This window comes from Leguminivora glycinivorella, chromosome 25, assembly GCF_023078275.1.
Source record: "Leguminivora glycinivorella isolate SPB_JAAS2020 chromosome 25, LegGlyc_1.1, whole genome shotgun sequence".
In the NCBI taxonomy this organism is placed as follows: Eukaryota; Metazoa; Arthropoda; class Insecta; order Lepidoptera; family Tortricidae; genus Leguminivora; species Leguminivora glycinivorella.
The window spans coordinates 6,455,002-6,471,470 of NC_062995.1; the positions used below are offsets into that span (position 1 = coordinate 6,455,002).

At 36.4% G+C, this 16,469-nt stretch overlaps 2 protein-coding genes across 2 annotated transcripts in view; one reads left to right on the forward strand and one right to left on the reverse strand.

The window, feature by feature from the left end:
- LOC125239184 (cytoplasmic FMR1-interacting protein) overlaps positions 1-16,469 on the reverse strand; it is a 138,529-nt gene that overhangs the window by 77,192 nt on the left and 44,868 nt on the right. The gene's annotated exons all lie outside the window — the stretch shown is intronic.
- Positions 1,217-9,065, forward strand: LOC125239180. The gene is made up of 5 exons (XM_048146693.1): positions 1,217-1,377; positions 4,091-4,209; positions 4,990-5,984; positions 7,829-8,185; positions 8,795-9,065. Exons 2-5 carry the CDS (start codon positions 4,092-4,094, stop codon positions 8,831-8,833), a joined length of 1,509 nt encoding a protein of 502 aa, XP_048002650.1. The 5' UTR covers positions 1,217-1,377; position 4,091; the 3' UTR covers positions 8,834-9,065.

Consider the following 16,469-nt stretch of genomic DNA (forward strand, 5'->3'; position numbering starts at 1 on the left):
TTAATAAATCATCCTGAACACCCAAGATTTTCGTATGTAGTATGTAACGTGAATAATATACGTAATTGGGAATACAGACATCGGATCTGAAACACCAGGCGAACGAGCGTTGCAATTCATGCAAGAATCATCATCATCGACTCAAGGCCCTTTATAACTGTTAAGGCTTCTATAAACGATACAACGAATGACCTACGACTTAAAAAAAATGCTAAATATAAAACAAAAAAGGAAAACTATAGGTATCCTTTTCTCTAGCACCCTAAAGAAAAGGATGCATATAGTTTTTAGGGTTCCGTAGTCAACTAGGAACCCTTATAGTTTCGCCATGTCTGTCTGTCCGTCCGTCCGTCCGTCCGTCCGTCCGTCCGCGGATAATCTCAGTAACCGTAAGCACTAGAAAGCTGAAATTTGGTACCAATATGTATATCAATCACGCCAACAAAGTGCAAAAATAAAAAATGGAAAAAAATGTTTTATTAGGGTACCCCCCCTACATGTAAAGTGGGGGCGGATATTTTTTTTCATTCCAACCCCAACGTGTGATATATTGTTGGATAGGTTTTAAAAAATGAAGAAGGGTTTACTAAGATCGTTTTTTGATAATATTAATATTTTCGGAAATAATCGCTTCTAAAAGAAAAAAAAGTGCGTCCCCCCCCTCTAACTTTTGAACCCTATGTTCAAAAAATATGAAAAAAATCACAATAGTAGATCTTTATAAAAACTTTCTAGGAAAATTGTTTTGAACTTGATAGGTTCAGTAGTTTTTGAGAAAAATACGGAAAACTACGGAACCCTACACTGAGCGTGGCCCGACACGCTCTTGGCCGGTTTTTTGTTCTTATTTACTGACAGACTTGTTTGACAGAGTTTATGTAACAAACGGCCGCACCTCACCGCGAACTTGGAATTGTTCACGTAAGTGAGAGCGACAAAAAAAAAACTCTTTCTCGCTCCCACTTACCTTGGTGCGATGCGGGCGTTTTTAGCACAATAAGAGCCATAATTGTCTATAATAAGAGCAACCTAACAATCAATCAATTAAATGCAGTTACAAAACTATCGTGACGTTTGTGTTTGTATAGGCCATTGCAGGCCATTGGGTAGATTTTGAAAATGGAGGCTAGTCACACTGGCAAATGTCAAGTTTGACGTTTCTTATCGCAAATGTCATGTCACATTCTTAAAGTTACCGGTCGCATAGTGCTTTCGATGCAGTTTCTAACTTTCTTATTACTGATGTAAATACTGTGATAGCGTATGTAATTGAGATAAGAAGAAATACGTCTACTTACTTTTATTTCTGTTGGATGAAGAGAGCAGAACTTAAACGACAACAGTTTCTTTCGTAAACCTCATACGGTGTATTTAAAGGTGAAAAGTAAAAATTATTGTATTAGTTAAAACATCACTAAGATTGTTTTTCGCTTAGTTTAAATAGTGATTAATGACGTTGCATTAATACATCTTATGATTAATTAATTAAATAAATTCAGCCTATTCCTTTTATCGAACCAGCAAAGACAGCTATAAATCTGGTTTAAGACATTTAAGACATTTATTATCTCATAAAGAATTTACAAAATTCGCTTACATGAGATTCAATTACATTACAAATAATATCTTATGGCTAACGTGCAGTTCACTACATAAATATTTAGTTTTATAAGGGTTTGCAAATTAATTATTTTAAGTACTATTTACAATTATGCATACATGGCAGAAAAAAGTGGGTAGAAATCATTAGTTATTAACGGCGGTTCAGATGCGTCGCAGCGTAGATAATAAACAAGTAAGAATATGAGTGTTAAGGAGGTATAATGACTGCGATGCTAGTGGATGCGGCATAACAGTGCAAGTGTGCACACTACAGATGTTGTTATTTGTTGGTTATTTAGATAGTTTTACTTGTAGTCATTTAATTTATTATATGTTTAGTATATTGATTTATTTATATTATTAACATGATTTTTGTTTTAACTTATTTGTTTAACACTTTCGAAACCGGGCTCTACGCGGCGCTACGACATTTTCGCTACATACGGGGAAACCCATGTAATCGGCTACGCTTCTACGAGCGGTGTGCCCGACAGTCGGGTTCTTGGTAGCGAAAGTGTTAATATGAACTAGATTATAAAAGTTATTATAAGAAATGTGCTCTGCCTACCTCTTTATATTATAAGAATTTTAGTTTTTTTTTTTATATTTTACATAATTATTTATTATATAAGTATTTTTATTAATTAATATTGAAAAGTTTAATTATTTTAAATTGTAAATTACTATTAGGTAATTAATTAATTATTATACTTAATATAACAATTAATTTTATATTATTATTTTAGACGTAAATTATTGATCATATGGAATTTAAGGTCTTTTATGAAACTTATTATAGACTTAGACTCCTTAATGTCTCTCGGCAATTTGTTATTTCTTGGGCGAACTTCATAGATGATGCTATTTCTTCCGTAACTCTTCTGTGGTATCTGCAGTGTTAAGTTATCCGCATTTCGTATCTTCATTCTTTGTATTTGGTATTTTCCGCATTTAGTTTTTTGGCTCCAGTTGAACAATCGTTGGCGTTCCTTTTACATATTTGATACGCAAATTTTTCTCTCCGTTCGAAGTTCTTAAGTCTAGCTCTTGTTTAACGTTCTTCCAAGTTTCTCTTTGGTAAGGTGTTTGATCAGAATATATTTTTACGTTTTTAGTCTTGTTTCTGTTTCTAAGAATGTGCTTTACTGGTTCCTCAGATAAGAAGCAGACCTTTATTGGTCGGTTTTTATTTTGAGTATACTTGCCGACTAGAAAGATTTGTTGAGGTTCAGGACAGTTGGTGGATATTTCCCGGATTACTTTGATGACTCCTTGTCGTTCTTGGGCGGCCTTGTCATCGATACTGGGGTCTATTTCTTCAACACCGACTATTATTATATTTTTGCTACGCAGAGCACGTTGTTGGCATTCAGAGATGACGTCATCATACGGGTGTCATGCCTCCAGCTGCCTGCTCAATAGACGACTTAAATGTGTTCAAGTTTGTTTCAAGAAGCTGTACCTTGTTGTTGGCCATATTGACAGAGGTTGTGAGGTTTGACACTTCTGTCTTTAATTTATCTTGCTCGGTGGTGATGGCATCGATGCGGGTTGAGATATTGCTAATTTCATTTTTAATAGTATTAACATCTGCACAAAGCTTTGTTATGTTTTCCTTCTGGGTTTGTGCGTTTGTTTTTATAAGGGATATCATCTCCGTCATTTGGCCTTTTAATTCAGCTAAGTCCGATAAAACATGGCTATCGCCATCGGATAGTTTTCTTTTCTAACGAAGCGTTACCATGTGACGCTCGAAATCAGTGCTGCTGCCGGTAGATAAATTTGGCTGAGACCCACCCAATTCACTGCTAATGCCGTATCCATTTGGCGAGCGCATAGTTACACTCATTATGTCTCCTTGGCGCTGTTTACCTGTTTGGTACGCTAAGTGGAAACGGTATGAAAGATAACGAACCTTCTGTCTCGCTTTCTCGTGGGGTGCCCTGAGCGATCCCGATAACGTTCGAAAACTCGCTCAGTTGCAATAGGTAGCAATTGCTGCACTTCTCGTCACTTAATTTTAGTACGTCCGTACTGTTAGATAGTGTTGATTATAAGTAAACAGGGCATTTAATATTTTTTAAATTAACTTGCAACACGTCTTTACTGGACTGCGACCGTGGCCGAAAAATACGGAATAAATGGCAACCAGAGTGGCCAAATATGTAGATATTTATTTAATGCAGGTATGCACCTGCATCTACCACTACATAAATAAATATTTACAACTCATAATTTATATTATTTGAAATATGACTATTGCTTAGTTAGTTTAAAATACTTATTTAGATTATATGTACCATTGAGTCAAGACTGAATCTAAGACCTATAGAGAGAGACAGAGACTAAAACTAAGAGCTTTGTGTATAAATATAAGTTTATTTTATTCCTCATTATACATAATATTTTTCGGACCCCGAGGCTCCCGTTCACAGATGATGATGATGACGGAGATGATGTAATATTGTTTTATTTATTTATATTATAGGATGACAACATACTCTATAAGTCTGGATGACGTGGATCTAGCGTTGTTGAATATATCCACACACTCTAACAACAACTTCTTGAAGCAAGAGCACTACGAGTTCCAAGTTATGAAGTCAGGTAGGTACAGTCAACCAATTGGAACCTAGGCCACTGTAGAACTATGTCATAGTGACGTTATAAATCAGATTGTAAGTAATCTCTTACTGCTTGTCATTTTGACATGGTTGTAGAGTGGCCTAGGGTTCCAATTGGTTGACTACTAATAATTGGTTGAATACTAATAATTGTAAATTAAAAATGGTTGCCTGCATACTTGTATAGTTGAGATTTTTATCATCTATGTATTTGATGAGAATAAACTACAGGATTTTCACTCTTGGAGACCATACACAGCTCTAAGGATAATTAAATTAAGTATATGTGTCGCTTAACTTCAAACCTGGGTAAATCCATTCTGCTTTAAGGTTGAATATATAAAAAATATAATATAACCTGAAAGATAATCAACCTTATCGTCACTACTTTGAAAAAATCTCGTATCTCATGCTGCTTCACTAAAGTTAAAACGCAGTAAGTCTATATGTATTCCATACATACTTACTAGAATTTTCTTTTCATTGACAGACAAAGATACAAGTTTTTAAAGGAGTAGTGACGTTATAGCAGAATGGATTTACCCAGTTAAGAAGTTAAGAGACACATATTATACAGTGTGACATTTAGATAATTTCTGAAGTTATTTATTGTAATTTTAAATGTTGATATGTAAAAGTGCCTCTGTGGTATTTGCCAAATAAATGTTTTTAAAATTATGAATTTTACAGCAGTGAATAATGTCCCATAGTATTTCAAATTCAATTTCGAAATCACTAATATAATTTCTTTCTGTGCTTTCAGTACCGGATCCCGCCAAACAATACACATGTCACATATGTGCCATCGAAGTGCCAGTAGCATTCGCTTACGAGCACGCCGCGAGCGCCAAACACCAAGCGAACGTTCGCATAGCGAGTGTAGCGGCGGAGCGAATGCGCGCGTTCATATCTGCTTTGCCCCCTTCGACCGTCAAACCAGCTGGACGCTTTTGTTCAAACTGCTCCATAATAGTGGACGAAGGCCATGAAAAGACAAAGGAACATCGCGCTGCTGCGCTGCTTGATAAACTGTTATGTGATCTGATGAATGCATATGTTCAAGATCACGATGAAGCGATATTTAATAATAAAACATGTGAAGATAATGTTAATAGTAACATTAATGAGCTTAAACATGTTCAAGATGATAATTATGATGAAGCGATATTGAAAGATAATAATAGTGGTACAAACGAACGTAGTTTTAAAACAACCGACGAAGATAACAGAAACAGTGATATGGTTGCTGAATGTAACAATCATACAATAGAAGCAATAGCTGAAGTAACAGATGAAGAAGACCAAATAGAGGAAAATAGTGAAGCCACTGATATGACTAATGAATGTAATGAAGATGAAGAACTTAGCATTAATGGAACTGAACACGACATTGAACCGACGTCCATGAACTCTAATACATCCAATGAGTATGTCACAGATAAAATCATGATAGATAAAGCCACTAATGTGAGCCACATCGAACTTTGTCAAGAAGAACTGCAACAATTCCTTGATGAGGATGTGGAATTTGAGTATCAAGAAACAATTAAAATAAATATTCATTTAAATGAATATAAATTAACAAACCTTGACAGTGACAAATTTCACAGTTATAAAAGAAAATTATTAAGTAATAATATAGAATGCCTAGTTTGTGATTGCGTTTTAGGTTACGAGGAAGCAGAACGTCATAAATATGATTTTGAACACTTATCCAGAATCATGAATTTTGGAAGTGATGGCAATTATATTAGAGAGGTAGCTAACCATTTAATTAACCCCTTAAAATCATTTACAACCTGGAAAAGTGTAATAGTTTCTGTTATCGTTTATGTATAATTTATTTCTGTTATCCATACTATCCATACTAATATTATAAATGCGAAAGTAACTCTGTCTGTCTGTCTGTTACGCTTTCCCGCTTAAACCACGCAACCGATTTTGATGAAATTTGGAACAGACAATCTTTAGACCCTGAGACAGAACATAGGCTACTTTTTATTTCGAAAAAACGGGATGAAGGGGTTGAAAAAGAGGTTGAAAGTTTGTATGGGATTTTTAATTTTAAAAGATAAAACCATGAAACTTTATATTTTAGCACTTGATAAGAAATCATTAAACATCTTGATAAGGTCGAACGCGATTAAATAACATTATTTTTACCTTTTTTCTTTTTTTTTGTGTGTCGTGCGGTGGGAAATAAACATTAACTAAAAGCGGGTAGATTATATTTATTTGTCTACCCCGAACATTTATATAAATTAATATCGGGTAGTTTTGTGTTGTTTACATCTCCGGTGACATTTTGCTGGGACGTCAGTCTTCCGCGACTAGGGCCAGTGCAACCTGGCCGAAACGTTGGGAAAAAAAGGTAAAAATAATGTTAATTAATCGCGTTCGACCTGTATGTGACTTTAAATATGTGTACAAAGCGCGAGAACTTAAAGTGTTATCTTGATAAGGGATAGGGATAGGGATAGCGATAGGGATAGCGATAGGGAAAGCGATAGGGATAGCGATAGGGATAGCGATAGCGATAGGGACAGCGATAGGGCTAGCGATAGCGATAGCGATAGAGATATCGTTAGCGATAGCGTTAGCGATAGCGTTAGCGATAGCGTTAGCGATAGCGTTAGCGATAGCGTTAGCGATAGCGTTAGCGATAGCGTTAGCGATAGCGTTAGCGATAGCGTTAGCGATAGCGTTAGCGATAGCGTTAGCGATAGCGTTAGCGATAGCGTTAGCGATAGCGTTAGCGATAGCGTTAGCGATAGAGATAGCGATAGGGATACGGATACGGATACGGATGCGGATACGGATACGGATAATATGGGTATCGTTAGAGGGATACGGATAATCGGTCGGCGGTCTCTTACAATCAATGTGCTCTAAGACGATCGTTGTTTGCTTGCTTGAAGATTACGTTTGCGATAAGTATAAGCAAAATGTAAAAAATTGTAAGGGATAATAGAAAAAAGTACTTTTTACCCACCGATCATAGTGTCGAAATACGGGCTATGTGGTATGTTTATAAAGGTTTCCCCAGCGTATATAGAATTACCTACGCTGTGGTTGATGTGTAATATTTCTACAATCATTGCAAGCAAAAGTACTATGTGCAATCGAAATAATCGCAGATAAATATACCTACAGAGAAACCTACGGATCCAAATGAAAATCTTAATGAATACTTTTATTACGCGGGCGAAGCCGCGGGTAAAAGCTAGTGTAATAATATGTGTATCATAATTAATTCTGAATAAGGTACAGCAGGGCAAATCTCAACTGGGGGGCAAATGTAACTGCTCCATTTTTCCCATGTTTTTTTTACAATGTTTGCATTATTAAATAGAGTGTCCACCGGTTATATATGGTAGGCGTGTTCAGTGGATACATGTAGAACTCAACATCAAAGTGTAATAATGGAAAAAATTTAAACAATTGCCCCCCAGTTGAGATTTGCCCCGCTGTACCTTATTCAGTATTAATTAGATATTTTCGCTAAGCGGATTTAGTTTATATTTAGGTTTCTTAAACTTATATTACTAGTCATTTGTGATTTATTAGTGGAAATTTAATGACACGGCGCTTGTATTTTCCAGGTTAACGACTCTTACAGCCATTGTATTATTTGCAACAAGGAAATTGAAAACGTAGATGTTGTAACACATTTAGAGTCTACTGGCCACGACTTGTACGAATGGATACACACTAACACTCGTGATATTAATATTAAAGCAAAAGCCAAAGCCGTTGAAAAAAATAGTACTGAAACCAATGAAAGTAATACAAGCAACCAAATTGCTGATCTCAAGCCTTTAGAGAAAATTGGAGATGCCATTGAATATCCATATGAAATGACCTTGGGCAAAGTATGGTGTGTGGTTTGTGAATGTCAAGTGCCCAGCGGTGTGCGCAACAGAGAAGAACATATTAAAGGCTTCAGACACCGTACGACGGTAAATTCATTGTTAATACCTAAGCTACAGCGGGGCAATTTCGACTGGGGGGCAAATTAAACTGATCCAATTTTTTCCATGTTTTTCAATGTTTGCATTATTAAATAGTGTCCCCTGGTTATATACGGCACGCGTGTTCAGTGGATACATGTGGAATTCAACTGAATAGTGTAATAATGGAAAAAATGGATCAGTTACCTTTGCCCCGCTGTACCTTATAAGTATTTGTAATTTCAAAATGATGTCTTTGTGCTGTAGCTTTTATCTAAACTAGTTGTGTCTTTGTTTTTTATCATGCAGAAAGTGCAGAAACGTCTGCGAGCGTTACTACATATTTTTAAACTAAAGGAAAAATTGAAATACTTACACCTCCGGCAGGAGTCGAACCTACGACCTATGGCTTTACTTTTTTTTAAATATCTAGTTGTATCTAATACTTTAAATTCTCACGTTTTGTTCACGTATATTTTAATAGTCACATCGGGAGCGACATTTTATGAAAAAATATGAAGTCAGAGAAAAGGGTAAAATAATGCGATCGTAACATTAAATAGTTGTAACTAAACGTGTAGAGTCACATTAAAATTAAGTTATCTTTTAATTTTCTAGGTTCTTAATAAGGTTACAACGGTAGACAATACAGAATAAACACAGGCAGTGAGTAACAACAACAATGAGAAGAACAACAAAAACATCGTATAGCCAGTATAGCCAGTAACATATTACGGGGAAGAAGCACAAAACTACGAAGATGATAAAGATTGCACTTCGGGGAGTGTGCTCAAGAGCTACACGAGCTTATTCCACCGTCCCCATTCTACCATCGGACTCTTAGACGCACGGCCGGTCTCCATCCTTACTTGGTAGATATTCCGCGAATTCGCACGAAGCGCTTTGCTTCTTCTTTTCTTATGCGCACTGCCAAGGAGTGGAATTATTTCCGAGCTCATATAATCCGGCAACCTTCAAATCAAGAGTGGACAGGCATCTTTTGGGCGAGCTCGCACCATCGTAGGCCACGTCTTTGCCTCTGGCTAGTCTGTGACCAAGAGAAGGCTCATTTATAATTAAAAAAAAAAAAAGAATTTGACTTTCGAATGTAAGAAGGAATATCAGAGTGTAAAATGTTTAGATTGCAGTTAGGAGAGGATATAATTGGTAAATTTTATTATGCAGTTTTTTTTATATACTACGTCGGTGGCAAACAAGCGTACGGCCCGCCTGATGGAAAGCGGTCACCGTAACCTATGGACGCCTGCGCAACTCAAAGAGTGTCACATGCGCGTTGCCACCCCATTAGAAACTTGTACATTCCCTTTTGCTGTGTTAAATACACAGTAAAAAGGAGTGCACAAGTTCCAAGGAGGGTTCGGGTTGCCGACGCACATAGGGGTATTTGACTAAAAAAGCTGGCCAAAATTATTTATATACATTTTTATAAGTAGTTCCATTGTGTCAATCCAAATATGCTATTTTAATTTATTTTTATTTTTTCTTATTTGTATCGAGTAATGGGCAGGTTTTTAGTGAAATACCCCTATGTGCGACGACTCAAAGGACAATAGACGGAATAAGTCCGTTCCGTAAGTCCTCCTGTCATCAGCACACCGTACCCTCGTTGAGCTCTGTTTCACAGTTTTTTGTACAGAGGATGGAAGGTGGAAGTTTCAAGTTTGCTATGTCGAGAGAGATATAGGAGAAGATAAATATGACTCAGGACATGTTAGTAAACTCGCCGCAATATTAAGTGGCGACTGAAATCAGGTTGCTATCTCTTTCATGCCAATGGAGATTCCGTGCTATCTCACCGGGATAGCATTATAACACCAGTCGCCACTTAATTTTGAAGGTGAGTTCGTGACTGAGCATTTTCAGAAATTGGGATCCAAAACTAGTGACAGTTGTTAACAAAAATTAACTCACATGCCAGCGACAGTGACGACAATTAGGAATAAAATTTGTGAAATAAAACTATGGAAACGGATTTTATTTCATGACATATAGTTTTATTTCATGAGTAACTATCGCGGCGGTGATCAATAATACAATTTGTCTAAAAACCAACTTTTTTCATGTTCTAAATGTAGATTATTGCTTATAGTTTTTTTTTTTTTCTCTTGTAATTGTCTAAATATGTAAAAGGGATAAAACTTATATTCCATGCGAAAACTGTACCTACTGAATTAAGTGAGAATAAACAATTTGATTTTCTTAAAAACAGCTTTTTTTTATTTAAATGAACGTTTTTGGTATGCATTCTGTTTGATTCTCATCATCGACGCAATTTCAAATCTAAATATATAAAAGAAGAAGCTGACTGACTGACATATCAACGCACAGCCGAAACCGCTGGTCCTAGAGATTTCAAATTTGGCACGTAGGTTTCATATGTAGTGTAGAGGAGCACTAAGAAAGGATTTTCCAAAATTCACCTCCTAAGGGGGTCAAATGGGGGTTCAAAGTTTGTATGGAGAAACAAGATTAGTTTGACTATTTTATTCGAAACTTCACAGGAAGATTCCTTAACACATATGACTAAATACGTGTTTCAGGTTTTTTGAAAATTTAACCCCTAAAAGGGTGAAAAGGGGGTGACAAAGTCAAAAAATCAATATGGGTATCGTTTTTATGGTTTATCGGGTCGCTGATCACGATAAATACAACGTTTTTAAAATCTAACGAGGCGGAAGTGAAATACCTTCTCCCCTGTTGTGGTGCAATTGGGTTTAAATATCAAAAATATATATAAAAGAAGATATTGACCACAGATGTCATATATACCATAGATCAAGCAAACGTATCTACTTAGCGTGTCAAATGAACTCAGTGAAATTCACTGAGTTGTCCGTCTTTACTCGCAGCTTGCAGCTTTCGGGCGTCAATTTTTGTAAGTTGAAGTCAACCAAAACATAAAAAATGCCTCGTTCCGTGATATTCAATTGCAACAACACAAAAATTACGAACAATCAAGAGCCTGAGACATATTTAAAATTACAGGCAAGAATCAACTTCAGTACAAAATTTGACACGCTCGGCCCCTATACAAATATATGAACTTGTTTCTTCTATCTAAATTAAGTTCTGTGATATTGACTGACTGACTGACATATCAACGCACAGCCGAAACCGCTGGTCCTAGAGATGTCAAATTTGGCACATAGGTTCCTTATATAGTGTAGAGGAGCACTAAGAAAGGATTTTTCAAAATTCGCCTCCTAAGGGACTCAAATGGGGGTTTAAAGTTTGTATGGGGAAACAAGATTAGTTTGACTATTTTATTCGAAACTTCACAGGAAGATTCCTTAAGACACATGACTGAATACGTGTCTCAGGTTTTTTGAAAATTTAACCCCTAAAAGGGTGAAAAGGGGGTGATAAAGTCAAAAAATCAATATGGGTATCGTTTTTATGGTTTATCGGGTCGCTGATCACGATAAATACAACGTTTTTAAAATCTAACGAGGCGAAAGTGAAATACCTTCTCCCCTGTTGTGGTGCAATGGCGTTTAACCCCTCATATGCTTAGACACGGATCCGTGCGTGGGAATTTTAATCTATTGCTTTAAATGTCAAGGTCACTATTTCAATGACCAAAATTAACAGGCCGCATACCAGGGGTTAAATATCAAAAATATATATAAAAGAAGATATTGACTGACTGACTGACATATCAACGCACAGCCGAAACCGCTGGTCCTAGAGATGTCAAATTTGGCACGTAGGTTCCTTATATAGTGTAGAGGAGCACTAAGAAAGGATTTTTCAAAATTCGCCTCCTAAGGGACTCAAATGGGGGTTCAAAGTTTGTATGGGGAAACAAGATTAGTTTGACTATTTTATACGAAACTTCACAGGAGGATTCCTAAAGACATATGACTAAATACATGTTTCAGGTTTTTTGAAAATTTGCCCCCTAAAGGGGTGCAAAGGGGGTAAAGTCAAAAACACAATATGGGTATCGTTTTTATGGTTTATCGGGTCGCTGATTACGATAAATACAACGATTTAAAAATCTAATGAGGTGGAAAAGAAATTTGTCCCCTGTCGTAGTGCAATAGGGTTAAAATATCCAAAATAGCCATAAGAGGAGCACTAAGAAAGGATTTTCACCTCCTAGCATGATAATTTGACAGGGGCAAGAACAGGGACAGGGACAGGGACAGGGACAGGGACAGGGACAGGGACAGGGACAGGGACAGGGACAGGGACAGGGACAGGGACAGGGATAGGGATAGGAATAGGGGACGGGGACGGGGATAGGGATAGGGGAGGGACGGGGACAGGGACGGGACGGGGACGGGGACGAGGACAAGGATAGAGATAGGGACGGGGATAAGAATAGGGATTGGGGTCGGAATAATCGGTCGGCAATCGATATCTAGGCAGTGTAAAATGCAGGTGGCTCAGTGGGAAGGGATTAGTAAGTAGGCATCGGCAAGTATCCTGCATCCGTGATAACTATTATATTCAATGTGCTGTAAGAAGATCGTTGTTTGCTTGCCTTTTATAAGTTTACGTTTGCAATAAGTATAAGCTAAATGGAAAAAATTGTAAGCGATAATGCAAGGAAGTACTTTTTACCCTACCGACCATAGCGTCGAGATACTGGCTATGTGGGTTGTATGAAGTTTCCCGAGTATAAATATTTATATAGGAAAATACATACATATTCGTACCTACTACCTACGCTGTGGTCGCTGTGTAACAATTCTACAATCATTGCAAGAATTTCTTTTAAAACAATAGTAATATGTGTAAGGTACAGTCAGCCAATAGAGGATGAAGACCATATTTTCTGCTACACGGGAACAATCCAAGGGCAGCAAGGAGTAGGTTTTTTAATAAAAAAGGAATATAAAAGCAACATAGAAAACTATGTAGGTATCTCTGGTAGAGTTTGCCTTCTAAACATGAAGTTTGACACAACGGTATCTATAATACAAGTTTATGCCCCCACTTCTACATCACCAAAAGAGGAAATAGACCTTTTTTATAGTCAAATTGAAGAGACCTTAAAACTTGCAAACGGAAAAATTATTCTAATGGGGGACTTCAATGCGAAAATTGGACAAAGAAAACCCACAGAGACCTCTATTATGGGACCATTTTGCTATGGAAAAAGAAACGAGAGGGGAGAAAACCTAATACAATATGCTGTAATAAATAAACTAACAGTAATAAACACAATATTCAAGAAAAACATTAAAAACTCTTGGACATGGGCCACACCGGATAAACAACATAAAAATCAAATTGACTACATTTTGAGCAACTATCCAAGATTTTTTACAAATATGGAAGTTTTAAAAAATAGTAGATTCCCAAGTGACCATAAGTTATTAAGAGGCACAATACAACTATCAAATTTCAGAAAAGGAAGAGCAACTTTCAAAGAAACTAGAGCTGATTTATCATGTCACAAGAATAGACTATTGTATATCAGTACTTTACTTGAACAGTCGAAGCAAACAAAATGGGAAAATAAAGAAGATGTAGAGTCACTCTGCCTGCAGATAGAGACTATAATTAGATTAAGTCTGGAAGCTGCCACTTCAAAGAAAATTAAAAAAGATATATTAACAGACGAAACAAAACAACAATTAGAAAGACGTATCAACCTTCAATCAAAACCATCCAAAACTAAAGAGGAAAAAAAGGAACTTTCGAATCTTTACAAAACTACTAATAAAATGCTGAAACAAGATTACCAAAACTACAGAATGGAAATCATAGAGAAAAACCTCATTACCACTGGAAGCCAGAAAAAAGCTTACAAAAAATTGAATACAGATAAAAAATGGATACCTTCACTAAAAACAGAAAACACCACAGACAAACTACAGAGCAGAAAAAGTCTTATAAACATTGCGACGGATTTTTATCGAAACCTCTACCAGGACAAAAACAGCGAAAAAAATGAATACGAGAAATATGAACCAGAAGAACTAAATACCCCTTTCAACCCCTTTGATACCAAAGAAATAATGAAAAGAATAGAAAACCTAAAAAATGATAAAAGCCCTGGGCCAGATAATATTCCGAACGAAGCCTTAAAAATTGGGAAAGAAATACTTATAGGTCCTATTACAACTCTATTTAACAAAATACTGGAGAAACAAGAAATTCCGGAGAACTGGGGAGAGTCACGTATAACCCTGCTATACAAAAAGGAGATCCTTCGGATATTAATAACTATAGGCCTATTAGTCTATTACCATCCATGTACAAATTATTTGCTATGTGCCTCGAAAAAAGAATGGAGCAAATCATAGAGGCAAGTCAACCAGTGGAACAAGCCGGATTCCGCCCTGGATTTTCAACTACTGACCATATTCACACACTAGATCAAGTAGTAGAAAAGCACCTAGAATATAACCAACCTCTTTACCTCGCATTCATCGATTACGCGAAGGCATTCGATTCGATTTCCCACGAGAGTATCTGGCAAGCACTTAGTCATCAAGGCGTCCCAGCTATATATATAAATATAATTAAAGATATATACAAGAAAAGTAAAAGTAGAATAAAATTAGACAGGCTGGGACCTATCATAAAAATTCGTAGAGGCGTAAAGCAAGGGGACCCACTGTCACCCAAAATTTTCATAGCTGTACTTCAAAATATTATGAAAAACTTAAACTGGGAAAGGAAAGGAATACAGGTTGGCACAGAGTTCCTGAGCAACCTGCGCTTCGCAGATGATATTGTAATATTCACAAATACATCAAAACAACTAGAAACAATGCTTATAGAACTGAATAAGGCTAGCCAAGCTATAGGATTACAACTTAACACTATGAAAACAAAAGTCGCTACAAATAGCTACAAACATCCAATAATCTTAAACAAGACACAGATAGAGTATGTAGATAGCTATTAGGGTGGAGCGAAAAAACACTTTTCTGGAATTAGCAAACCTAATAGTTATCAATCAATACCCCTTAGTCTATGAAGCCTTAGTGGAAATTTTCAGCTTTTTAAATCAACATCTTCTGCCTCCGCATTAGGTTTGAAATTTTGAAAATCTCATACAAACCTGAAAATTCAACTTTTAGATAAAAAATGTTTTTCGGCAGTATTATGTCCAGTATACATAATTGATACATATTATTACAAGAAACTACCAAAAATTGCGAAAATAGCGTTAAAAATCGCCAATTTTCAGTATTTTAGCGGCTATTTTGGTGAATGTACTGAAACTAGACAAACTTTGGCGATTCTTGACGCTATTTTCGCAACTTTTTGTAGTTTCTCATAATGATATGTATCAATAACATATACTAAACATAATACTGCCGAAATTTTTTTTTTATGTGAAAGTTGAATTTTTAGGTTTGTATGAGATTTTCAAAATTTCAACCCCAATGCGGAAGCAGAAGATGTTGATTTAAAAAGCTGAAAATTTGCACAAAGGCTTCATAGACTAAGGGGCATTGATTGATAACTATTAGGTTTGCTAATTCCAGAAAAGTGTTTTTTCGCTCCACCCTAATAGCTATATATATCTTGGCAAGCAAATATCTTTTAGCAGAACAAGACACGAAGACGAAGTAGATCGCAGAGTCAACATTACTTGGAAGAAATATTGGAGTTTCAAAGAAATATTAAAATCAAAACTACCGCTTAAGTTAAAAAAGAAAGTAATTGATTCTTGCTTGCTGCCATGCCTATCTTATGGTGCACAGACCTGGATATTTACATATAGAATAAAAAACAAAATACGATCATGCCAGCGAGCTATGGAACGAAGCATCCTAGGACTAAAACTTATAGACAAACAAAGAAGCGATGACATACGCAGGAAAACAAAAATAATAGATGCAGTACAACACACTCAAAGGCTAAAGTGGAAATGGGCCGGACATCTTGCCAGGGTCACAGATAACAGATGGACAAAACGTGTCACAAAATGGTTGGGTCCAAGCGGGAAAAGGAGATCAGGAAAACCAAAAGATCGTTGGGTCAATGAAATCAAAAACATAGCGGGGACAGACTGGATGGAAAAGGCACAAAAAAGAAGTGATTGGAGGCAGCTGGAGGAGGCCTATACCCGAACAGGGGCCATGTCTTAACCACGTTTTGAGATTGAAATATTTACAGATTGTTAAAACTTATTTTAAGTCATGGAAATAAAGGCTATGTTATGTTATGTTATGTTACAGTCAGCCAATAAGCAGTGTAAGGTTCTTGGCTGACCGTACAGCAAATAGATCAGTTACAATGACCCCCCAATGGAAATAATCGCGGACAGATGTACCTACAAAGAAACCTACGGATCCAAATG

Bases quoted from the DNA above. Each gene is read 5' to 3' on its own strand.
- LOC125239180 (XM_048146693.1), top strand. From the start codon at position 4,092: ATGACAACATACTCTATAAGTCTGGATGACGTGGATCTAGCGTTGTTG. The intron at 5,985-7,828 runs GTAGCTAACCAT...TGTATTTTCCAG, and splicing joins ATGGCAATTATATTAGAGAG to GTTAACGACTCTTACAGCCA. The intron at 8,186-8,794 runs GTAAATTCATTG...TTAATTTTCTAG, and splicing joins GCTTCAGACACCGTACGACG to GTTCTTAATAAGGTTACAAC.